Source organism: Panthera onca, chromosome C1 (genome assembly GCF_046562875.1).
Source record: "Panthera onca isolate mPanOnc1 chromosome C1, mPanOnc1 haplotype 2, whole genome shotgun sequence".
NCBI lineage: Eukaryota > Metazoa > Chordata > Mammalia > Carnivora > Felidae > Panthera > Panthera onca.
In genome coordinates this window covers 26,403,420-26,429,902 of record NC_138346.1, presented here as the reverse complement: position 1 = coordinate 26,429,902, position 26,483 = coordinate 26,403,420, and the positions used below count along the sequence as shown (strand labels likewise).

Genomic DNA, 26,483 nt, shown 5'->3' with positions numbered 1-26,483 from the left:
TGTAATTTTAAATAGAACGGTAAAGGTAGGTCTCGCCAAGAGCATGGATGACATTTGAACAGACTTGAAGGAGTCCTTAAATTTTGGACTTTAAATTCAAACTTTGACATGAATTTCTTTCATAAAATTTTAACTTTTTTAATGCTTATTTATTTATTTTGAGAGAGAAAGTGAGCAAGAGACAGAGAGAGAGTGGAGGAAGGGTAGAGAGAGAAAGGGAAGAAAGAATCTCAAGCAGGCTCCATGCCATCAGTGCAGGACCCAAAGTAGGGCTGGATCTCATGAACTGAGCCGAAATGAACTGAGATCATGACCTGAGCCAAAATCAACTCAGATGCTTGGGGCACGTGGGTGGCTCAGTCAGTTAAGCGTCTGACTTTGGCTCAGGTTCGTGAGTTGGAGCCCTGCATCAGGCTCTGTGCTGACAGCTCAGAGCCTAGAGCCTGCTTTGGATTCTGTGTCTCCCTCTCTCTCTCTGCCCCTCACCTGCTTGTGCTCTGTTTCTCTGTCTCTCTCTCAAAAATAAATAAACATTCAAAATAAAAAAATAGTCGTATGCTTAACTGTCTGAACCACCCAGGCACCTCTGTAAAATTTTAATTTTTATTACTTAAAGCATAGATGGAAAAGGAAGGGTGAATTCTTGTATTAAAGAGACATTTTCTGAAGGAAAGGATATTTTATGTATCTTTGTATCTCTAGGCGCTTCAATGCTATTCTTTTTGAGGTTTCTTCTTTGTAGAAAGAAGTGCATTCATGCACATATCTAGTCCTTTTGTTAGAGGGGATGCCTGGGGACATTTGTCCATGTATTTCCAGAGACTAGGATAGGACTTGGCACATGGTAGGAGCTCGATGACGTTTTGAACGGAATGTCTAAATGGTATTATTGGCATATACATTTTTATTAAACACACAGAGACCATGTTGTGATAGAGGTCATTTGCTTAGTAGAATTCATATTTATTTATACTTGGTTACTATTACTGACATTCTATGAGTGTATAGGCTTCTCTTCAATAAGGTTTCCTTTGTACTTTTAGCATTCAAAGTATTAAAGTGCTCTGGCAGTAAGCACTTAAATTATCACTTAATGTTACCATCTAATTTCTAGGCTACGGACATCTTTCTACTAGGACTGAGGCTACTAAAATATCTTATAATGGTAACAAGGTGATTTCTTTTGGACTCATTGGAATGAAATAGCATTTGGGGAACTATTAGCTAGAAGAGGGGATTCCAAATAATAGCTCTTTGTTCAGAGTTCCTCTATCAATTCATAGATAAGTCAATTGGCACTCATCATTTTAAACTCATCAGAGGCCCATGTAGTTAAGTGGAATATAAAGGGTACTATAGGCAATAAACAGAAGCCTTGTAACAATGTAATGTGTAGTGACAAAGAGGATTGGAAGATCTATAAAAGTTGCCAAAAAGAACAAAAAATATAATTAAAGGATCAAAAAGACATATTGAACAGAATCTCAGAGACTATTTCGGGCAACAGTAAATGTCTCCTCAAATATATCTTTAAAAGACTGAAAGCAAAGTAGGAAACCAGTCCCATGGAGAGAGAAAGAAAAATACCAAATAGGTTTGTAGGAACAGGCTAGCAGGAGTTGGATTTGCTTATGTTAATTTTTACCTTTCTTTAAAATAATTAGATGGTGCCTAATCTAGAGATCAGAAAATTTAAAACTCTTAGATGAGAAGAGAAAAGAAAGAAAAATGAAAACAGAGATGATATTTTAGGCAGGTGGGGCTTAGAGTAGGATAGATAAACTGGTGTATAGAAAACAGTGGAAATTTCTAGTTGGCTCTCATTTTGCCAACTAAGTTTATTATAAGTTCTATCAAAGCTATATATCGTTTAGGAAAATGTTTGCTTCCCTCCTTCCATTTTGTGAAAGCATGTAGGTTACACGTGACTTCCTGAAGAGCAGAAAATATTTTTAGTAGAAGACTTTTTTTTTTTGACAGTGAATTTTCATTACTTGGACCAAAGAGTTTCGCCTAGTGAAATATGTCAGAGATATGTGGGAAATTTTCCCATTAAAAATACCCCTACTGAGAACTATCACCATAGACATTTGATTAGCTTGTAATAATTTTAGCACTCTTACTTCCTAAAATCCTCCACCTGGGTCTTGAGTTGTAAACAAACAATAGTTGACAAATTGAAATGAAATGCGAGAGAAGAGAATCATGCTGTTAGAAAAAGTGACATGCAAAGCTGACTTCCTGTGTATAGAAGCAGAATCCAGAACTTGTATGGAAGTCCTGTCATCACTCATATTACGTTAATTACTCATTGTGGTTTCCTTTGTGCTCAGTAATTCCAAAAGCTTTTTTAGTTTAGTTGCTGAGAAGATAAACAATAACTATTCAAAGGTAAAGTGTCAAGCTTGAGATCTCGAACACTGGTTCCAAGACTATACATAAAACAAAAACTTATCTCAAAGGTAATTTTTACGCCAAGTAAAGGACAAAATTCTTTTGGCTAACTTTGCCTATGGACACACACACACACACACACACACACACACACACTCATAGTCAGAAACACATATAAGATATGCAGACAGCATTTTGTCCACATTTCTCAGAAATATGTGTTTTAAATCCATGCATAGTACCTCCAATTAAAAACAAGAACTTTCTGGTTGAGAGAAATACCTTAAATATGTCTATTTTATTTTATTTTATTGAGAGAGGAAAAGAGAGGGAGAGCAGGGGAGGGGTAGAGGAGAAGAGAGAAATAATCTTTTTTTTAAAGAAAATTCTTTTTTTAAAAATATTGTTAAAGTTAATATATTTATTTATTTATTTTGAAAGAGAGGGAGGGAGGGAGGGGGAAGAGAGAGAGAGAGAGAGAGAGAGAGAGAGAGAGAGAGAGAAAGAAAGAGAGAGAGAGAATCCCAAGCAGGCTCCATACTGTCAGTACAGAGCCCCATGCGGGACCTGATCCCAGGGTCTGTGAGATCATGACCCGAGCTGAAATTAAGAGTTAGCTGCTTAACTGACTGAGCCACCAAGGTGCCCCAAACATATCAATTGTAATAGGAAATACTAAAATATTTTGCTTGCAATATTTTGTGTGTATGCATACCCACACATAAATAATATTTAGGCACAGGGTATATTGGTTTAAAGATGATCAAACACTACTTTATACAAAGAGCATCATTCCAATGGCCAGAGATTTGTGGACTTTGTACCTAAAAGACACATTATATTTCTACAGAGAAGACTTCTATAGAAAAATAATCAGGGTTTTCCATTTTAGCACTTGAATAACTGAGTGCCTGTTGCAAAGTTAGAGGAATGTAGTAACAGAGGTCTGGAAATCACTTACTGAGCTTCAGCTATATACCAGGTTGGTGTGTGTGTGGGGGTGGGTGGGGGTGGATGGCAGGGTGCAAAAGGGTTAGACACTATGAGTCCAGTCCTAAAAATGTAAGAGAAATCAAGTAGAGAATTCATGTTTCTCTTTAATGGCCGCACTTAATCTTTGCAGAAGGACCTGCACACTGATCTCCCTTACTTCATCAATTTCAACTCATGGCTGAATTTGTTTCATATCTCTACCCATTTGCCCTAACCCCTGAATATTTTGAAGGAAATTATTTTATCCTTAAGTATTTCAGTGTATATCTTAAGAAAAACACTCTTAAATATAAGCATAATGCCATCTTCAATCTTAAAAATTTATGCTAAAAATTAATCAAATTTCCTCAATTCTTGCAGAGATGTTTTTCCTCATCTTATTTTTTAAAACCACGTTTCACTTATTTTGTCCTGTAGTTTCTTACAGAGTCTATATTTTGAATTGCAAAGTACAGTTTAACACATTTCTCTCTTCCCTGAATTTTATGGAAATTGAGATTTGACCTAAATTGTTTCAACAATAGAATTTAGGGTATTTTTGAAGAGTGGCCAATGTCTGCTTCTTAGATAAGTTTCCTCATTGTCTGTCTTCTTAGCCAAGAATTTACAGAAGCTAGTTCAAAGATGAGCATGGCGAAGTTATCAAATTCAGAATTCCTTGGACTCTAAAAAGAGAACCAGACATGGATATCATTAACTCTACTAAAAAATATAATGTGATCTATTTTTAGATGTTTCATAGTGCTTGCTTCTGTGTCAGTATTAACAGAGTGATAAGGTTTCAGCTTCTTTATGACCATAAAGCTAGTGTGGAGGGGCAGGCCTTGGGAGCATGAAATCAAATACAAGAGTTCTCTGGAACACAATTTGATGGATAATCTTGAAGATTCCTTCTAGCTCTAAACCTCAGAGTGATGATGAGCTGTCTGGTACAATACGCAATGTTTTTGCAAACTCATGAACTTCCCTTAAAGCTATACTTGAGCATAGCTATGAAATATTAAGGGGGCAAAAGATAGACACATAGCATTTCAGCTCAACTGAAATATTTTTGGATTGTCAGTAACTCTACAAGTAGATTCGGAATATACAATGTATCAACATGCTGCAGTTCCTCTTTCAAGCAAAACAAAATAAAACACCTTCCAGTGACAAGAGCCACAGGTTTGAAGAAAAGTGACAAGGAACAGGAGCGCAACTCCAAATATAGGCAGTAAGGTTTCATCAAATGTACTGTACATTTATTTAATACATTTGCGTATTGTATCTTTGGATATTTTTCAACTAGATGTGCCTCGTGTTTTGTATTCTGCTAAGATTCGTGAATCTGTTCCTTTAGGCACAGACAGCACACATCGTCCTGGAAGATGGAACAAAGATGAAAGGCTACTCCTTTGGCCATCCATCCTCTGTTGCTGGTGAAGTGGTTTTTAATACTGGCCTAGCAGGGTGAGTAATGCTCGTGTGCCAAGGTTTTATTCTTCCTTTATGCAGAGGAATAACGAGATGATCTTACTCATGGTGGTAGGTTGAAATCATCACCTTGTGCTAAGATTGCATATTGTCCTGACATCACACTGCGCCTGTATGTTGTCTAGTCTAGCCATCCCGGAAAGAAGGCAGAGACACAAACTCCTCCCTGCTGCTGTAAATGAAAGAGAACATGGACTGGTATTACCCTGGAAATAAGGAATACAGTAATTCTAGAAAACTAGGGTCCGAGGAGACAGGTTCTGTTAGATTACTAAGTGGCTTCTGCAAGGAAAGGTATGGAGCAAGGAAAAGGATGGGTATCTCATTCTAGTGCCATTCCTTCAGTGAAGTTAAGAGTCAGATTTGCACATCTAATATGAACTACTGTAAGGAGCTGAGACAGTTCTTAGATATTCTATGTAAATTCACACTGTAATAAGAAAGGCGAAATAACAGGTACATTTATTTTCTTGAAGCAATCAAAAGGAGAGCAGGTTCATAGATCTGACACTTTCAAAATTATCAACTGAAACCCAACTTAGTATTTAAGATCTGCTAATAGATATACAGCAACAAAGATAAGAGCTGCTACAGAAATCACGTAGCTGTTCTTATCTAGCCAACAAATATTTGTTCCTCTGGGAGCCAGGAGGCTGAAGTTCTGGTCTAAACTTCAATGACAACTGGTTATACAATATTGAGAAAATCCCTTAACCTTTCTGAATCATAGTTTCCACATACAAAAATGAGGGGGCTGGATTAGATAGTAATTTATAGTTGGGATTAAAAAAAACCATATGAGTTCTTTGAAAAATATGACCAGAGGGTTTCAAGAGGTTTCCATTAGAGACTCGGTGGACTAAACTTCTATAGCATAGAATATTTAATACATTCTTTGGGAAAATTCAGTTAACCTTATAAAGACACGGACACATTGAGTTAACGGATATTGAAATTATCCACTGGCCAAACTTCCATTATACTATTAACATATATTCTTCTCTAAACTCTTGGCTCTCCGTTTGAAATAAAGAATATTAGATGGGTTTTAAAATAGTTCCACTGGTGAGAACATTAAATTACAGTGTATGAAAGCTGTTTGCAAAGTTTTGCTTCACCAGGCAATTATTTAACCTTTTCGACAGCACTAATTACTAGCTGTGTTAATATACCTGCCAACAGACAACTGTTTAATATAGATCAGAATGATGGAGGGCACTAGAGTTTTCTTCTCTGTGATAGATTATGGGTAATAAATCTTGTCACATCACAAAAGTCAAACAGGACCTGATGGATTAATTTGCTTCTAATGCTGCAGTTCTCTAGGACAAGCTGTATTTATTCATTTACTGGAGAGAGTATTGTAAGCATATGTTTAAAGGGAATGGCCAGTTCTTTTATGGAAAGAAAGAAGAAAGGGAAGTAAAATTAAATTAATTAAAGATGTTTCTGATGTAAGAAAAAGCATTCATTAGTAGATTAGTCCACGGACCCTATTTTCCATTGAGAACTGTTGTTTTCATTCATTGTGTGGCTCACTCAGTAAGGTGGTTGGTAATTAAAGGTGTTATTTTGTTTTTCATCTTCAAGAAATGCATTTTTATTGTGTGTAAGCCTTGGTTAAAAAATTGGCAGTTCCTGACAGGTGAAAGGCATCTGAGAAATTAGCTGATGGAGGTGTGGATAAGTATGAGAGCACCTAGTCACCTAAGGGTTTGCTGAGCTGAAAGACTAAGTGTTCTATTGACAAAAGTAGTTCTGGGAGGAGCTTGTCTGGATGGGGTTGAAGAATTTATGTTGACTACTTCCTGTGTTGAACTGTATTGGTTTCAAGGTTGTTGATTCTGTCCCCCTTAGCACTTACATTCATTTTCACTAATAATCTACAAGAAAGATTTGGTTTAACTCATTCTACAGAAAGTGAAAATGCGAGAAGGGGGCCACACTTGCAATAGATTCCAGTGCATGGAATAGTTATAGATAACACCTGGTATTTACTGGAATAATGTTCCTTACTACTAAGAATAAGAGTGATATATATGCATATATATATGTATATATATATAATAAAAATGAGAGTATTGTGTTTTTATTTATTATTTTGAGAGAGAGACAGAAAGCAGGGGAGGGGCAGAGAGAGAGAGGGAGACACAGAGTCCAAAGCAGGCTCCAGGCTCTGAGCTGTCGGCACAGAGCCTGACGTGGGGCCCGAACCCACAAACCGTGAGATCACGGCCTGAGCTGAAGTCAGACGCTTAACCGACTGAGCCACCCAGGCGCCCCTAGAATTTATGTGTTTTTAATTTTGAAATAAAGACCTAATGCATTCCTCCCTAATTCCACATCAGTACTTTAAATTAGTTGTTTGGAGTCTTTTGATTTAGAAGTCAGAAGTGCTTGAGGTCAATTTTTGTGGGGTTGATTTTCTTTTCTAAGTTGATAGTAACTCCAAGTTGATATACCTTTTTCTATATCAACTAAGTTGATATACCTTTTTCTAAAGCTATGTTAAAAATCAATTTCATTGAGTAATTCTTTCATAGAATACATGTATCCTTATTTTTCCCTTTCTCCGGACTTTAAAATAAAAACCTACTACATTTATGTTATTAATTCTGGTATAGATATTAATTCATTCATTTTAAATGTTCAGTGAATTTTAATAAACATATATACCCATGCAGCCACCATTGATGTAATAAGGATTCTCTTCAGTTTCCTAAATGATATTTTTTTAAAAACTTAAAAATTTTTGACAGTTAATATTTTGGTGATATTGGCCCTAACAGTAAATATTAGTTTGGACTCAGGTCTGGTAGACAAGTGGAAACTTCAGGATATCTGCAAACTTTAAATAGAACAATATTTAAAAAATGAAGACTCTATGGGGCGTCTGGGTGGCTCAGTCGGTTAAACGTCTGACTCTTGGTTTCGACTCAAGTCATGATCTCACCATTCGTGAGTTCGAGCCCTACGTGGGGCTCTGCATTGACAGTGTGGAACCTGCTTGGGTTTCTCTCTCTCTCTCTCTCTGCCCCTTCTCTGCTTGTGTGCATGCAATCTCTCTCTCTCTCTCTCAAATAAATAAACTTAAAAAAATATTTAAAAAAACAATGAAGACCCTGTGAAGGAAATTGTAAGGAATTAAAAATTTTAAGAAATTGAGGGAATGAAAATTACATGAGAATATGCCTTAGTACTTAAGAGTCCATTTGTTTTAAAAGCAGAATCAGACCCACAAGTACAGAGAACAAACTACGGTTGCCAGAAAGAGGGGTGGGGGAAGGGCAAAATGGGTAAAGGAGAGTGGAAAGTACAGTTCCAGTTATAGAATAAATAAGTCACAGGAATAAAGGGTACCACATAGGGAATATGGTCAGTGATACCTTAATAGCCTTGTGTCATGACAGATGGTAGCTACACTTGTGAGCAGAGCATAACACATAGAGACGCTGAATTACTATGTTGTAGGCCTAAAATTAATGCAACACTGTGTGTCAACTATACTCAAATGAAAATTAAAAAAAAAAAAGAACCAGTTTGTCTTTTCATATCAGTCATATCATGGGATACGTTTTCATCTTCTAGATTTTCTAAAACCTAGAAGCAGGTTTACAGGATTTTAATCTCATGTTCTGTCATTTTCAAGGGTTCAATAGTTAAGAGCATGTATGTATGTTGTAGTTTTGTAGTTACGTGCATTTTTTTGTTGGTAATTTTTTGACGTGTTTACTCAGGTACCCAGAAGCCCTTACTGACCCTGCCTACAAGGGACAGATTCTCACCATGGCCAATCCCATTATTGGGAATGGTGGAGCCCCTGACACTACTGCCCTGGATGAACTGGGACTCAGCAAATATTTGGAGTCTGATGGAATTAAGGTAGTGCCAGCGACGACTATTTAAAAAGTCTCAATCTGGGGTGTCTGCCTGGCTCGGTCGCTAGAGCATGCAACTCTTGATCTCAGGGTCGTGAGTTTGAGCCCCATGTTGGATGTGGAGTCTACTCTAAAAAAAACAAGAAGTCTTGGGGCGCCTGAGTGGCTCAATAGGTTGAGCATCTGACTTCAGCTCAGGTCATGATCTCACAGTTTGTGAGTTCACGCCCCGCGTCAGGCTCTGTGCTGACAGCTTGGAGTCGAGCCTGTTTCAGATTCCGTGTTTCCTTCTCTCTTTGTTCCTCCCCTGCTCACTCTCACTCTGTCTCTGTCAAAAATAAATAAACATAAGGGGCGCCTGGGTGGCTCAGTCGGTTAAGCGTCCGACTTCGGCTCAGGTCGTGATCTCATGGTCTGTGAGTTTGAGCCCCGCGTTGGGCTCTGTGCTGACATCTTAGAGCCTGGAGCCTGCTTCAGATTCTGTGTCTCCCTCTCTCTCTGTCCCTCCCCCACTCATGCTCTGTCTCTCTCTGTCTCAGAAATAAATAAACATTAAAAAAATATGTAAAATAAGTAAATAAACATAAAAAAAGAAGAAGTTTCAACTGAAGGGGGGATAGTTGATTTATTTTTGAGAATCTAGGGTGGGCAAAGTTTCTCTCTAATATTGTAGTACAAACCATTAAATTCATGTTCTCAACCTTATTCCTATGTATATGAGAATAATTTTTAACATAACATTATTTTGAATTTCATTTTTCATGACACTTTGCATTTGTTCTTAATGCCTTGGATGAAACTTGGCTTAATTTGGAAAGATGTTGTTATGAGTCTAAATGACAACTATGTTGCAAGAAATGGTGATGAATTACCCTTTAAAAGATCCTTGGTAATCAACTCTGTATCAACTATTTGCCTTTTAATCTTATCTTATTTAGAGGATGAATAAAAGATAACTTGTATGCCATTCTAAAAGTAAACACATTAAGATTTCCTAATCAAAATAAATTTGGATAATATTAGGAATGTGGACCATATAAACAATTAAAAAATGTATACTCCAAATTAATCACTCTATGTTTTCATTCTTTTTTTTTTTTTTGCCACTCTATTTTTGAATGACTTGGACTGATCATTTAGATTAATTCTATTTCTCACAATTTTCCCCATATTTCTCAGTCTCCTTTAAATGTAGCCAAAAATTATTTATTCTTCATGTACATTAAACAAATGATTATTAACTAGATTATTGATAAATTCCATGGAAAAAAGGTACCAGGGTGCTGAGAAGTCGGGGACAGGAGTTAGCAACTGGGCTAAGACTTTTCCTCAACATGGTGATTAAGGCAACAGTGATGTATTTTAAGAGAAAAATGTTGATCCTGTTCCTTTTCCCTCAAGTCCCAAGGATTTTAAGCCTTGTATCAATGGATATAATAAACCTTTTTAAAAAAATGCAAACTGTTATGACAAGTCACAAGAATTGTGTAATATTTCGTGGTCACGCCTTTCAAACAACTCTGTTTCTAGGTTGCAGGTTTGCTGGTTCTGAACTATAGCAATGACTACCACCACTGGCTGGCTAACAAGAGTCTTGGGCAGTGGCTACAAGAAGAAAAGGTGAGAAATACGCAGGCTGCACTGTCTGGACTAATTCTCTCTCTCTCTCTCTCTCTCTCTCTGTCTCTCTCTCTCTCTCTCTCTCTCTCTCTCAGACCAATTCTCTTCTAAACCCTGAGGGCCACATATTTTTAGTGTAATCCACTAGGTGGCACATGCTTGGTAGCACTTCTCTTTGAGGAAAGGGGCTAGAGAAAATTTTAGAATTTTCTATATTCTTGAGCCACTTAATTTCCCCATCCCCTTTTACCCAGGACCACGGTATGTATTTCTGTAATGGCTTTTAGTACCAGCCTTACCATCAACTAGCTGTGTGATTTTGTGCAGGTCGTGTAACCATACCACACTTTCTGAATCTTTAACTCTTATGAGAGCATAAACAGATTGCTGTTGTTTCTTTTAGCTTAAACGTTGTGACTCTATGATGCATAATCAGATATAATCTTATTTGAAGTAGTACGTGAAAAGGGTTAAAAACGTTATCTTATACTTTCCTTAGTTTAAGTATTATTTTGTAATAAAGTAACAGGATTCTCCTGGTTTGAATGTCAGATGTACTTAAAGTTAAGGGACCTGCTGTATTTGGCTTCATCTCCAGTGTTGCTGGATTTGCTTTTTGTTGGATTGGTGCGGGGCCCATAACTGGCAGAATATGATTCCGACAAAGCTCTGCCACGCCAATGAGCATCTGTGTATTGGGGTTAAATGTTGCTCCTTTCTGAGAAATCAAGAAATCTTAATTTTGGCTTCCTGGGTCTCATTCTTTCTAGATTTTGAAAGGGAGAAGAAGGCATTTATGTCATCCCCTGAATTACTACTATTTTATTCTCAACCATTATCTGAATTTACTTCCCTTACCCAGACAACTAATTTTTGTAATGGTCATTGAGGAGACCCTCGCTCTAGTGTTTCCTTTGTGTCATTAGGGAACTGATATGACAGCTGCTCTGCGTAAGAACTAACAGTATGAGCAAGAACTTAATTCATGACTTGTTAGTTTGTTTTTAAAATGTGCTTGGAATAGGGGCGCCTGGGTGACTCAGCTGGTTAAGCCTCCGACCCTTAATTTTGGCTCAGGTCAAGATCTCACAGTTGGTGAGATCTTGCCCTTTGTGGGGCTATGTGCTGACAGCGTAGGGCATGCTTGGGATTCTCTCTTTCCCTTTCTCTCTGCCCCTCTCTCAAAGTAAATAAATATACATTAAAAATTAAAAAAAAAATGCACTTTGAATAGAGTAGAAGAGCATCTAAGAGAGTAATCAGTTCACCTCCTTCTATGTATGTACAGGTGAGGAAAAACATGTTGCTCAAACATCACTGAAATAAATGGTGGAAGAAAAGAAATTAGAACTTATTTTTCGGATTCCTAACTCATCGCCCTTTTATTTTACCATATCTGTCTCTATCCAAACTACTCAAAGAAAAGAAAACAAATGGTGGTATTGCCTGATTTCCTAATAGGATGGGCAAACTTATTACATCCTGATTACTTAGCAAGCACCTTCAGAAAAATGTGTTGAGTGTGTAGTAGGTAGTAGGAACATTTGGCTCAAAACATGGATTTGCATGTATTTACATATGATTGCTTCTGCAGTTCACAAATCCATTATTTATCTATATAAATACATGTAATAATATAAATATATAACATTGCCTCTTTAACATCTTGTGTTAAAAGAAACAAAACTATAGCAGAAGATTGATGTTCAGAATTTCTTATTTTTTATTCTGTGGAAGGTCCTGGGTATTCAGAGTCCTGTTCCCAACTGGAACAGCAATTTACCGTGTACTGACAACACAGTCACCCTGGGTCAGAGTAAAGAAGGAGTAGGGAAATTATTTACTGCTCAAGAAGATAGATGATGCTAAGTTTGTAACTTGAAAACAATACGCTGGATCTTATTTCCTCCAATTTCACTGTCACTACAAATTTTCTTTCTTATAGGTCCCTGCAATTTATGGAGTGGATACAAGAATGCTGACTAAAATAATTCGGGATAAGGTATGATCATCATCTTTAGCCAACCCTATGTTTCTTTATATGTGTACATATAATTCTTTGTATATGTGTATGTATATTTATATATACATATATAATTTATATATATAAATTAAAACTATATATACTATGCTCTCTATATATAAACTTAAATATTATATTTTTTCTCAGTGCTCAGGGAATCCAACAGTATGAAAGAGCAAATCTGGCCAATTGCTGTCATTTGGTCCTCTGTCATCTTGTTTTACTATTTCTAATGTAATTTTTCAGACTTAATACTTGATTGGGATGTTTGTTGCTGAATGGATTTGAGATTAATTCACTTGGCAGCAGGATATTGAGTGCCCACTGGGTGTTCACTATCCCAGTGAGTCAAGGCCTTTATAAGTCAGCTCATGTGACAGTGAGACCAGTGGAGGAGGTAACCAGGTGCATAATTTTGCCTCAGTTGAATGCTGGCATGCTGAAAAATGTAAACTAGAAAGTGTGCAATACTTTTGCTGTTATTTGTTCAGTTTCCTTGGAGTGGTTATCTGTGAAATTAGTGAGTTCTATTTCATAAGTGTGTACAATGAGCCCTGCATACGTTACCTCAATTATATACTCTTTCTTAAGACTATTCAAAAGACCAAGGTGATAATAAAAGGTAAGTTTAACTTCTAGTTGGCACATCTCATAGCTGAAACATCTGACCCCTCCTTTGACAATATCTCATCACCATCTGCTTGCTTTTTCTTGTTGTGAGAGGAGGACACTATTTTTTTTTTTCATACACAAAATCTTCACATCCCAAAACACAAAGACACTTTACCTCACTACTATGAATTAAATTCCCCAAATGCCACTGAAATTTTTTCATTGAATTATATTACATAAAAAAGAAAAAATAATAAATGATATATTTGCAAAGTGAAATGGATTCTTCAAGCAAATCCGTTGCAGACTCCCTGTTAGAAACTATATTGACATAGGATCTCTGTACACAGAAAGAACAGCTTTCTGAAAACAGCTCTTTGTAAATAAGGCACACCACATACCCATGACTAGAAGGAGGACAGTGAGAGTTTACAATATCCTGTCCCTCACCTCTGCTTTTACTTCCTCCTTCATAATTTTCCTGAGAATAGATGTTAATGAGATTGTACATCCCAAGTTGATTCTTGTGTTTTCTTAGCCCAGTGGTATTGTGGGAGCAGTAAACAGTGGTAAGGCTACTTGAATGGGAAGGGAATAAAATTGGGAAATTCAATTTGGGCTGCGGAATCAGCGGGTGGATAAAAATATAGTCAAGCCTAATGATTTGGAAAAATGCTTTACAAGACTATATTGTACTCTTCATGTGATATGTTGGCTTAAGATGAACCCTCTTTTATCACAGGTGGTTACGTTCTCAAAATTCGGCTGAATAGTGGCACCTGGGTGGCTCAGTCAGTTAAGTGTCTGACTCTCGACTCTTGATTTTTGGCTCAGATCATGATCTCTTAGTTCCTGAGTGGGAGACCCATGGGATTCTCTGTCTCCCTCTCTCTGCCCCTCCTCCACGCACACACTCCTCTCTCAAAAATAAATAAACATTAAAAAAATAGGCTGAATGGATCAGCACAGGTAAAATAGTAGTATTGCCTCTTATATTTGACTATGTTGGTTATATTTGACTATGTTGGTTCATATTAAAAATGTATATTTTGTGACTTTCTGTTCTGTTAATCTTAGGTTGAAAGGTAAGATTGTATTTCATTCAGCATGCTTTAAAAAAAGAGGGAATGAGAACTGAAAACCACATTTCAAAATTAGGGATCCATAAACATGGTCAAGGAATTCTGTGATTTGGATGATAAGAGTAAATAGAGACCATCATGAAATGTAATAATCCAGCGTGGAAGTGAAAAGTGGTTTATAGTTCTTTTTCCCAGAGTGTGAGGTAGCACTCTGGTCTAATAATCACATCAAAATAACCATCATGTTTGAATGATGTGCTGGTACATTCTACCCTCACTCATTCCCAAGTGACTACTTCTTCCCTTAAGGAATACATTTCAAAAGGAAACAAAAGCTTCTTTCTCTTTCCTTCAATGCAGTAATTTCCTTGGAGAAAGGCAAATCAATTTTGCCTATTTTGACTCCCTCCCACCCCTAATAAAGTCTTGATTACTAAATGTAATATGCCATTTTTCTAAATAGAAAAAAACTAGACTTACTAATAAGTAAATCTCAAGACATTGCTAATAATAAGAAAACATTTGCCATCTTCAGCTAGCAAGGCTAATTTGTGAAAACTTCAGAGAGGTCTAAACATTCTTTAAAGTTCAGGTCCTTAAGGACACCTGGACATTTACATATCTAAAGCAGTGAATATTTTCAATGCTTCTTCTCAAAATTGATGATTTACTTGGCATTTCATCTTTCTTTCTTTCTCTTTCTTTCTTTTTAAAATTTTTTTTAATGTTTATTTATTTTTGAGACAGAGGGAGACAGAGTGCAAGTGGGGGAGGGGCAGAGAGAGAGGGAGACACAGAATCGGAAGCAGGCTCCAGGCTTTGAGCTGTCAGCACAGAGCCCGATGCGGGCCGAACCCATGATCCATGAGATCATGACCTGAGCTGAAGTCGGACGCCCAACCGACTGAGCCACCCAGGCACCCCTCTTTCTTTTTCTTTCTTTCTTTCTTTCTTTCTTTCTTTCTTTCTTTCTTTCTCTTTTCTTTTCTTTTCTTTCTTTCTTTCTTTCTTTCTTTCTTTCTTTCTTTCTTTCTTTCTTTCTTTCTTTCAAGTTATCTCTATGCCCAATGTGGGGCTCAAACTCATAACCCTGAGATCGAGTCACATGCTTTACTGACTGAACCAGCCAGGTGCCCGCATTTCACATCTTTTTGTAAATGAATTTTACTATCATAATGTAATTAATTCTCATTCTTTTCAATTTTCTACAATTTTTAGATTTCTTATTTTCTTCTCAATAGATTGTTTTGTCCATGTCTCCCATGAACGATCTTTAGGTCATATGCACTAAGGGAATAGGTAGCCTAAATAGTTTAATTGGCACCGTCTGGAGCTTGGAGGCCTGAATTCTGATGCCTTTTGATCTTGCTTACTCCAGGTCACAATCTCAGCCCTAAAAAAATGAATTGTACTTCCCATAGCATTTCTCAAAATGTACCATGCATCTTTCCAGGTTGAGAAGATGAGGATCTTCTTTCTGCTGATGGTTTTGAGTAGTTATAAAGACATTTAGATCTTGGAGCTGCTGTGTAGGTCCCTGTGAATGGATCCTGTTAGCACCTTGACCGTTGCTTCCTTTTAACTGTCTAATTTTTTGATTTGACAGGGTACCGTGCTCGGGAAGATTGAATTTGAAGGTCAGTCTGTGGATTTCGTGGATCCAAATAAGCAGAATTTGATCGCTGAGGTTTCAACCAAGGTGAGAGATTTCCCTTCACATTTTGTAGTTTTATTTCTTGTAATATCAAAATCTTCACTGAGGCGGAGGTCATCTTCCTGAAGCACCAGAGTTGAGGGAAAAAAGGATCTCATAGCATCTGAAATATACAAATCATTCCGTTTAAAGTTAGTAACTTTTTGGGGCGCCTGGGTGGCTCAGTCGGTTAAGCGTCCGACTTCAGCTCAGGTCACGATCTCACGGTCCGTGAGTTCAAGCCCCGTGTCGGGCTCTGGGCTGATGGCTCAGAGCCTGGAGCCTGCTTCAGATTCTGTGTCTCCCTCTCTCTCTGCCCCTCCCCCGTTCATGCTCTGTCTCTCTCTGTCTCAAAAATAAATAAACGTTAAAACAAAAATTTAAAGTTAGTAACTTTTACTTGCATTGATCTAGCATCAGTCAGAATGGCTATCGAGAACAACATTTCATGAAGAATTCCAGCTGTGAGAACTTTGGTCCACCAAGGTTCTTTTTTTCTTTTTTTTCTTTTTTTTTAATGTTTATTTAGTTTTGAGAGAGAGAGAGAGAGAGAGAGAGAGAGAGAGAGAGAACGAGTGGGGGAGGTGTAGAGAGAGAGGAAGACACAAAATCCAAAGCAGGCTCCAGACTCTGAGCTGTCAGCACTGAGCCCGACTCGCTGCTCAAATTCATGAACCATGAGATCATGACCTGAGCCAAAGCTGGACACTTAACTGACTGAGCCACCCAGGTGCCCCCACCAGGGCCTTTTCTTAAGAAAATGTTATTAAAGGACTGAAAATTGCCTGATTAATAGCATGTCAGCCTCAGAGAAAACACATGTTGATATTATCTGGTATTCCTGTTCCTATTTCTATTCATATGGAAATGGGAGACAAGGATTATAGGTCCTAGACAATCAGTACTGAGCCTTGATGTTGGGCTCAGACATGCATTCACAGGATGCTGAAGCATAAGAAAGATGAGTTGTTAAAGACAGTGAATTTTAAATTATATGTAATTGTTTATATATTTGAAATTTGATCATGCCATATGCAGTAGTCTCTTGTTTTTAATTCCAAAATTTGTCCATTCAAATGGCATGGAACTATTTTTCTGTATTTTTTTTCTCGACATTTCCCTGTGAAGTGATTTGGTCTGAGACACAGCATGAAAAAGTGCTATTTTTCCTTTTAGAATTGAGAGCTACCTTGGGGATCTAGTGTAGGATTTTCCACATGTGAGAAATGTTGACCTAGAGAAATTCACCTTAAAAAAATTCTGTGGTAATGAGGTTAAAAACACTGCATAACATATTCCTCTCTTCAAGAGTCATAATACAAATTCATATATTCATGTGTCTGTGAATTCTTGCTTAAAACTGCTATCATTCTGTATGAAGAGCGTATAATGTATTTGTGTAGAGACTAGAAAAAAGGAGCCTACCTGTATTTTTATATACATCATATGAAGAGAGAAATTGCAATGGTGAAAACTGTCCCTGTTTCTTGATGCTTGGTGCAATTAAATAATTTCATTGCAACTGTGATAAAATGCATATTTGTATCAGACTATATTCTATGAGTTTTATTTGGATATGGTTGATAACTTAATTCATTGTCTTGTAATTGCAATTTGATGTAGCTACAACTAGATGGTAATATTGCTTTATTTTGTAGCAGAAGCCTAAGGTTAAAAATAAGTATATACTTTTTCAAATTATGTGATGAGAGAGATTATCTGTAGCATTTATAGATCAGCTCAGCAATAATTTCTGCAGATCATGGAAAGAATGGGGTATTTTTTCTTTAGGATAGTTAGCTAAAGAAAAAAATGTGACAAACTTTATATATATTTTTTCAAGTACAGTCTAAGGATTGTCATTTCCCATTGTATAGAGTGTGCAGAGAGTGGAGAGTAGAGAGTCGATATTTCAGTTAAAGTAAAATACTCTTTCAAATATCCAGGTTGCAACTTTTATCTAAAACTTTTTGGAAACATTGAAATCATCCTAAATTCAGAATATACTAGCTAATTCTCAAAGCTGAAATCCGTGTGGGCACCCAGTCCTCTAGGCTTTCTGTTTCTATTATTTCTCCTTTTATGACTTTGGGGAACTGATTCTTGGGTAAATGCCTGTGAAAATGGGTCTGACTCCAAGCAGTGCTTAAGATGTAGGTAATGATTATCATATGCTTGGGGATCCTTTTATGAAGCCTATCATTTCAATGCGGATAAATGCATAGTAACCTAAAGAGACCAGTGGTCTACACTAGCTTAGCAATCATCCGATTCTCATCCCGATTTTATCCATTAGCCCCACTGCATAAGCCTAATGCACAACAGCTCTACCCCATCCAGCCTTTATTACAAGTTGAAGATCAAGTGGTATTTAAAGCATGATGTATCTATTACCACATCTGCCTAGTGCTGAATCAGGCGGTAATACTTGAAAATTCCATTGCCACTGGTTGTTAATGAGGCAAATCATGGGAGAGATTATTGTTAACTATGGAAGCAACCAATTTCTCAGGGACCATTGTTATTACTGTAATCTACATTTTATGTAAAACAGCAAAGTACCCTTTGCTTCATAAGAAAAGGTACAGTCTGTGGCACTTGCTGTGCCTTTCTTCTACATTGATTGTTAACTGCCAGTCACTCCCTAGTAGTCAGCAATCACCCTGTTACCAATGTAAGTGCTAAGCATCTTCAGGTGTTATGATATGTTGTGTTTATGATATTGGTGTGCTGCTCACAGCTAGACCTTCCCTCTCACTCTCTGCTTTTTCAAATGGCAGGATGTCAAGGTGTATGGCAAAGGAAACCCCACAAAAGTGGTAGCTGTAGACTGTGGCATTAAAAACAATGTAATTCGCCTTCTAGTAAAGGTAAGTAATTTGTTGCATCTCGAGGGTGAGGATTTGTAATATTGATCTTTTTAGTGTGAAACTGATTTCCCTTTTCTGTTTCAGAGAAAGCTAATGTGTTCTCTCAGAATGTCAGGGGATCCATTCTCTCTTTGCTCTCTTTGATCTACAAAATAAAATTTATTCCTGTTAAAATTAGAGATGTGGAGTGTGTTTTTAAAAAATCTTTAAAGGCCACAAACAGAAGAGTGATGACTTCTTATCACTCATTGACTGACATTCTGAGACATGCCATGCTTATTTTCTTTGAGTTTAGAGATGACCAAAAATTGAGAGTCAGTTGGAGAACTCCTCCATTGGAGTACAATTATTATGTGACAAATGTTTTCAGGGATCATGCCCTGATAGAGTACAAACTTTCACATTGCTTCATATAAACTCTTAGGCAACCAATTAAAATTAAACGTTAAAAATTCTGCAGGAGAATGTAACCATTATGATGTTTCCTTAAATACTGTTTTGTTGGGATTTCTCCTTATCCCACTTCTCCATCTCTCTCCCTACCTATGTCTTTCTGTTTCTGTTCCTCTCTCTCTCTCTCATACGCGCACATACACAGATATTTCCATAATACCAAAATAGTTGTGAGTGCAGAGGAATTCTTCAATTCACCTTCTCTTCGTTCAAGAGTATCAGCCAAATGATCTAAATCATGATTTTAAATTCTGGCCCATTTTATTAATAAAAACTTGCATGGACTCTTCAGTAGCAGATGCTGTCGATGACCTATCTGTATCTCTTTCTCATTTCACCATTATAGGGCATTTAGCCCATCCTCCAGTTGCAGAGGCCTGCACTTCATTGCTTGAGGGCTCTCTTTAGTTGGTTGGAGCCTATTGACTGGCAGGAAATACTGTAGAATTAATGATCCCTGGAGCACCCCCTACCTAAAGTCAAGAGAAGTTCAGTGTGTAAATATCTCAACTCTTGCCCCATGACTGAACTATCTTGAGAGTGGATTGTCTACACACTCAGAGTTCCTCAGTGGGCTGAAGCTCTAGGTGTTTACAGAACTTGATAATGCATAATTTATTGGCGTGTGTCACAGTGTCACTTCTTAGAAACCCATCCAAATAAACTCCTTTTTCTCAAATTCTTGTCTCAGGAAATGTTTCTAGGGAAACCATCAAAGATGTCTTCCTACCCACTTCTATATACAAAAGTTCTAATTATTCAATGACAATACATATACTACAGATAATATGAGAAAACGCTAGGAAAGAAGGCTGCTAAAAAATTTGGTCAGGTAAAAAAAGCAAAATTGAAAAAGATGAGAGGTAGACTAGCATAATTTTGCAGAAAATGGATTTCTCTCTCTCTCTTTTTTAAATAACTCTCTACCACAGCTTGTGAAAATAACCTATATTCCTGGGTGCCCAGTCAGGAATTTTTTAAGGCTCTGAAACCTCCTGAAATATGGGAAAGTACATTATTTTTTTCAGGATCAAAACTTTAAACATGTTTTTTCTTCACTTTCTGTTGACCACTGGCTCCATCTATATTATACAAAATACAGTGAGCCACCAAAGAATTTTTCACTCAGCATTATTCGTTTGAATCATGTACTCTTTTTCCCCATTAGGGAGTGGTTAATCAAGAGAAGGTCTAGGCAAAATTCTACTTTGGCAAAGAAAAATGTTATTAAATTGATTATTTTTGCATTTCTTTTCTAGCGAGGAGCAGAAGTGCATTTAGTTCCCTGGAATCATGATTTCACCAACATGGAGTATGATGGGCTTTTAATTGCTGGAGGACCCGGGAACCCAGCTCTTGCACAACCACTAATTCAGAATGTCAAAAAGGTACAGTGCTCCTGGGGGTAGTGTGTATCTGCGTCTGAGGTGGAGGGACTCTGCTATGTAACTGTCACAAAGGCTGTAATATATTTCAGGTATTCCCATATTCTTTTCCACTCCTGTCTATGGCCTCTGAGGCAGTGTCAGCAGACACGGTATGGGAGGAAACAAGGAGGAGAGAGTACCAGAGGCAAAAGGAACCTTTCTTTAGGCAAAGTAACTGGGACTGTGTCCTCAATTCAAGAGAGCAGGAGTCCAACCTCCCAATGTGTCTCTCTGTACAGTCGTAAAATGACAATTCACGTTTCTCACCATGACTTTGGTACCTACAACACCTTCAGGTTTCTAAAGAAACATTAAATTTTGTTTAGTTTATTAAGTACACTTTATTGAATTCTAATGCTACAAATTTGTCAGTCATGTTCTTTTTTTTAAAATTTTTTTTAACGTTTTATTTATTTTTGAGACAGAGAGAGACAGAGCATGAACGGGGGAGGGGCAGAGAGAGAGAGGGAGACACAGAATCGGAAGCAGGCTCCAGGCTCTGAGCCATCAGCCCAGAGCCCGACTCGGGGCTCGAACTCACGGACCGCGAGATTGTGACCTGAGCCGAAGTCGGACGCTTTACCGACTGAGCCACCCAGGCACCCCTCATGTTCTTATTTATAACTTTTTTTTAAGTTTATTTATTTATTTTGAGAGGGTACACACACATGAGAGGGAGATGGGCAGAGAGAGAGAGGGAGAGAGAATATCCCAAGCAGGTTCTGCGCTGTCAGCACAGGGACTCCATCTCACTACCGTGAGCTCATGATCTGAGCCAAAATCAAGGGTCGGATGCCCGTCCGACTGAGCCACCTCGGTGCCCCTTTAGCCTTAACTGTTTATTCAATTACTATTTTCTTGTTAATTAAGAAAAAAAAGGATGCTTCATTTTTATTCCTTCAGAGGCAGCATTTGGGGGGGGCGGTGCGGGGACTGTACTCTAGTTCATAAACATTCTCCCTGTATTAGGTTTTGGAGAGTGATCGTAAGGAGCCATTGTTTGGAATCAGTACAGGAAATTTAATAACAGGATTGGCTGCTGGTGCTAAAACCTACAAGATGTCCATGGCCAACAGGTGAGATAGTTATGCTTCTGTTTACAGGTCAAACTGGATCTGCAATGCTGTCAATAACTAAACGCAAAAGACTACAGGCCATTTTCTTTAGAAAAAACAGCTAACTGTACTATTACATGGTTCACAGTTGTCTGACTACCCGATACCACTTTTATTACATTTTTGAAAGGCAGCCTTCTCTAACAATAACGTTGCTGTAGTTTAAAGTTATTTTCCTCCCCTTGGCATAAGTTGAGGTTGTAATATCAAATGACATTATCAAATGATAGACTATCAAATGATATTCTAAGGGAAACTGTTCTGGTTTCTAACATTGTAGGACTCTAGTGTGACTTAAGAACTGGGAAGTCTTCAGGTCCTCTTGGTTTTACTTCTGACCCCACATGATGCCAATTTATTTAATATGGAGCTTTCCCCCACGGCCCCCCCTCTGCATGAAGTGTAATTCAGAATAATTCAGGACAGAGTCATCTCTTTATTATTTCCCCCACACTCTCTGGCTTTAAAATTACCTAGCTCCCTTAAAATAAATCACTTATATTTGTCTGTTAAGCTAGTGAGCAATTCTTAACTTTTGTTATGAGTGCAGTTCTCCCTTTTCTAAAATTGTACAAGTTTAATAAACCTGCTATTTAACACACAGCAAAGCTTCCTGAATTGATTTTTGTTGCTAAAATTATTGGGATTAACAATCTGTGACTTTTCTCACAGAGTAATTTTCACTAAGCAATTGAAACTTTCACATTTTAATAGGCTTTACTTGTTCACTGTTTTACAACAAATGTATTTATATTCTTCTCTTCACTTTTCCTTTTCCTTATTCTTTCTCCCCTTTTCCCTCCAGAGGGCAGAATCAGCCTGTTTTGAATATCACAAACAGACAGGCTTTCATTACTGCTCAGAATCATGGCTATGCCCTGGACAACACCCTTCCTGCTGGCTGGAAACCACTTTTTGTGAATGTCAACGATCAAACCAATGAGGTAGGGCCCTCAATAAACCTGTTCAGTTGGCAATGAGTAATGCTGGGCTTTTAATACTCTGTTATACACATACCTTGTTTATGTGGGCTTTTTTTGATGTGTGTGTGTGTGTGTATAAGAACTCCTCTTATAGGTTATTTCCCATGGCCCTCTGCTTTTTAAAAAGTCATTTCTGTCTTATTCTCTCATCAGTTGACTCATTAAGATCCACTCTTTGAGTGGTTAATCAGTGACTGTCTTTCACATTGATTGCTAATGGGCATTTGGTGGAGATCTGTTTGGACCTAGTCCACATGGGTCTCTGGGACTCACTTAGCTCTGAAGTAGCCTTTGAGAAGACCCTTGGAGAAGTAATTTAGGAGTTGGAGATAAGAAGATTTGAGTTTATTCTGAGACCCTGGGGAGGAGGGCCCAAAGGCTATAGACCAAATCAGTTGTTTTTATTGAGGGGACCACATTTGGTTGAGTCTTTGTTGGCCTGTCTTTATTATGGCTGTTAGCTGCTAGAATGTCTTTAAGCCTTTAACTTAGTGTTTTTATTTGGACTTTATTGTCCGCTAAGTAGTACACAGTCCTGGTTAACATTCATTGTTACAGAAGGAATTTCTTCCTATTTCTTATTCCTTTAGGGGATTATGCATGAAAGCAAACCCTTCTTTGGTGTGCAATTCCACCCAGAGGTCAGCCCAGGCCCAACAGACACTGAGGTATGTCAGAAAATAAGACCTATTGTACACTTAGTCTTTTTTAAAATCAGAAATGTATTAATGTGAAAACTTGGGAAACAAAAATAGTTAGCCCAGATGATCTTGGGTAAGAATATTTTCAAGAAGAATACTTTGATAACACACACATTGTATTAAAATTTCCCCATGAATATCATGGAGGAAATTTCTATCTTCTTTAAAATTTAAAGTGGGAAAACCCTTACGAAACCTGATGTGATGCTATTTTTACTTAAATCGTTATCATTCTAATATATTTAGTTCTGAAATTTACAATGGTTGTACTATGCAAATGAATTCCCTCTTGCTCTCTTGTTCTCATAACTGAAATGAAATTTTAATCCCCCATCTGTGACTTCACAAAAATCCCTATGGCAACTGGTTGTATAGCCAGGAAGGGAGAATAAACAGCAGCGGGAGAAGGAAGAAGGGCAGGGGTATGAGGGAGGGGAGAGGGCGTGCATGCACATATATGTGAGTCAGATGGCTTAAGAAGAGAACCACAAGGAATGCTTAGAAGAATTTTGTTTTTAATTTAAATATTTTTATTTTTGTGTGTGACTTTTTGGTTCAGTGTTCAAAGTCATCTTTCCAAACACAAGCTTCTGGTGACACTCACAAAAGTCTGGAAAGTCTGGTGTGACTTCCTCCCCCACACTCTAAGGCCTCCACTAGTCATGCTGACAGTTCTTCCCTGTTGGCAGATATTCTCAGAAAAGGCACCTAGGTAAAATGAGGAGAATCAGAAATTTCCCTCTGTAAAGTCTGCTTTCTCACCCGTGAATTGCCTTTTCAGATATTTATGCTTTTTATTTTTTAATATTATCAGGAAATAATGATTTAAGAACAATTATTTTAATGTTTGTTTATTTTTGAGAGAGAGAGAGTGCAAGCAGGGGAGGGTCAGAGAGAGAGGGAGACACAGAATCTGAAGCAGGCTCCAGGCTCTGGGCTGTCAGCACAGAGCCCGACACAGGGCTCGAACTCACAAACTGTGAGATCATGACCTGAGCTGAAGTTGGATGCTTAACCCACTGAACCACCCAGGCATCCCAGGAAATAATGATTCTTAATAGCCCAAGTCAGTATACCATTACCTACCCATGATGAAAAGCATAAGGAAAATTTGGTGACATACACTATTGCCTAATGCATGGTGAATACTGTTTTCTTTTTATTTAAAATTTAAATATTTTGCCTATATTAGTACATCAGATTAGGAACATTGAAATTAAGGCATGCAACATCCAGTAGTACTTAATCCTTTTTCTTTGTGCTGCCGAAGCTACAAAATGAATATTTTTGTTGAAATTTGTCATGTCTAGTGAAACAATGGAAGTAGATTCATTGGTAAAGCTAAGAATAAACTTTAGAGATATTTTTAGAGTGAATAGAAATTTTCAAAATCCAGTTATTTTGAACTTTAGGACGTATATGCAATATAGCTTTAATTTCTTTTGTATAACTAGAGTTTTATTTAGAAGAAAACATTTAGAAGAAAATAACCCCTAATTAAGGGGATGAAAACTTGACATTCTCAGAAGGCATTATCTGAAATGTTCACTGTCTGCTGAAAACTTTCTTCTGATAGGATTTGAAGTGAACAATTAGAAATGTTTATTTGATCTAATTCTTACAATAGTAAATATTTAGTTTGCCAATTTTGGCAGAAAAACAAAAACCAAATAGTGCATATGAATACTTACCCTTAAAAAAAAGTATGTTACTTATCTGAAGTTCAAATTTAACTGGCCATACTATGTTTTATCTAGTGACCTGATGAGTTTTGCAGCTTCTAACTTGTTGGTTCTATTTTTTTCTAGTACCTGTTTGATTCTTTTTTCTCACTGATAAAAAAAGGGAAAGGTACCACAATCACATCGGTTCTGCCAAAGCCAGCACTGGTTGCCTCTCGAGTGGAGGTCAGTATATGCGGGCTTCTTTTTGGTTTATGTATTTTTTATTTTCTCTATCATATGATAATTTTTTTAAGTGAATGATGTTAACCATTTTAATGTCTATAAGAGATGATTAGTGGTATGGTAATTACTCATCATTTTAGCATCTAATTATTTTGCCTGTTCTTGATGGAATTTTCCTGTTTTGATATAAAATCTTTTACAGTTTACTTCTAGAAAATTTGTAGTACAATAATTTAATAAAGAATAGGCTTTTAGTTTCAAATTTGACACATTTTTTATTACTTAATAAACTATAGTCTTATGTACGCTTGAGATACAGTTCAGATTACAGAATCATTATTGATGATAGAACATTTTTTGTTTCAATGAGAAGAGTTATTATTCAATAGAATAATACTATTTTACCTCTAAAAAGCAAATGGATAAGGATTACTATAGCACAAGACTTGAATCCTTATTTATTTAAATACATATGTTAATATGTTAAGGTTTCTACCCATTTCCTTCATAGTTAAACCACAAACATACCCACATCATTATTATATAAAATTTAGAAGAATGTATATGTATTTTCAAGTATATATATATATATATATATACGTATTGACTCTTTTTATAAATAAAAATAGTTGAATTATATGTTTTCATAAAATGATAATTTGAGTTGGATGCTCTGTTTTAAGGATTTCCATGGCAGCCTCTTTGCCTGAGATAGAAAGATTGGAGGTAATTTACCCACTCAATGTGGAATAAAATGGTGGGTTCTTAGTAGCCAAAGAAAGCAATGTACTTACAGTATAGTGTTTTTCTCAGAATATCAACTCATGTTCTTCAGACGTGTATCTTTTTGTTAATGGTGAGGAAAAAGACACCAAAAAGACACCAAAAAGTTTGGGATTCCACAGTATCTTCGCATGTAGCAGGCATCCAATAAATATTTGTTGAGGCAAACCAATTTTCCCAAGTCCTTGTCTTTTGCAGTGAGCAGGAGTATCTTTCTTCTCTGAAGGGTTTGGCACTTGTGGCTCAAAACTAAGCAGTATCATTATTTCCTTGGAGTCACATAACAGTCTCTGGAAGTTCAGTATGTTGCCAAGATATGAGCTTTATCTTATTGCATTATCTTTAAATATTTCTGGCACTGAACTGTAAAGGCAAAAATGTGAATATGCAGGTGTATCCATGTCCCCTTGCCTTCTATGTTTTCATTTGTCCATTAGGGAAAGCCCAGGTCTCCTTTGTCCAGAAGGAAACCAAGG

The 26,483-nt window shown here is 37.1% G+C and overlaps 1 protein-coding gene across 1 annotated transcript in view; it reads left to right on the top strand.

The window, feature by feature from the left end:
- CPS1 (carbamoyl-phosphate synthase 1) overlaps window positions 1–26,483 on the top strand; it is a 127,956-nt gene that overhangs the window by 17,427 nt on the left and 84,046 nt on the right. Inside the window, exons 2-12 of the mRNA XM_060623367.3 lie at window positions 4,727–4,836; window positions 8,598–8,742; window positions 10,269–10,358; window positions 12,304–12,360; window positions 15,682–15,774; window positions 18,549–18,638; window positions 20,351–20,479; window positions 21,488–21,594; window positions 22,439–22,577; window positions 23,207–23,284; window positions 25,126–25,224. Coding sequence (XP_060479350.3) covers window positions 4,727–4,836; window positions 8,598–8,742; window positions 10,269–10,358; window positions 12,304–12,360; window positions 15,682–15,774; window positions 18,549–18,638; window positions 20,351–20,479; window positions 21,488–21,594; window positions 22,439–22,577; window positions 23,207–23,284; window positions 25,126–25,224 — 1,137 coding nt within the window. The remainder of the gene's footprint in view (window positions 1–4,726; window positions 4,837–8,597; window positions 8,743–10,268; window positions 10,359–12,303; window positions 12,361–15,681; window positions 15,775–18,548; window positions 18,639–20,350; window positions 20,480–21,487; window positions 21,595–22,438; window positions 22,578–23,206; window positions 23,285–25,125; window positions 25,225–26,483) is intronic.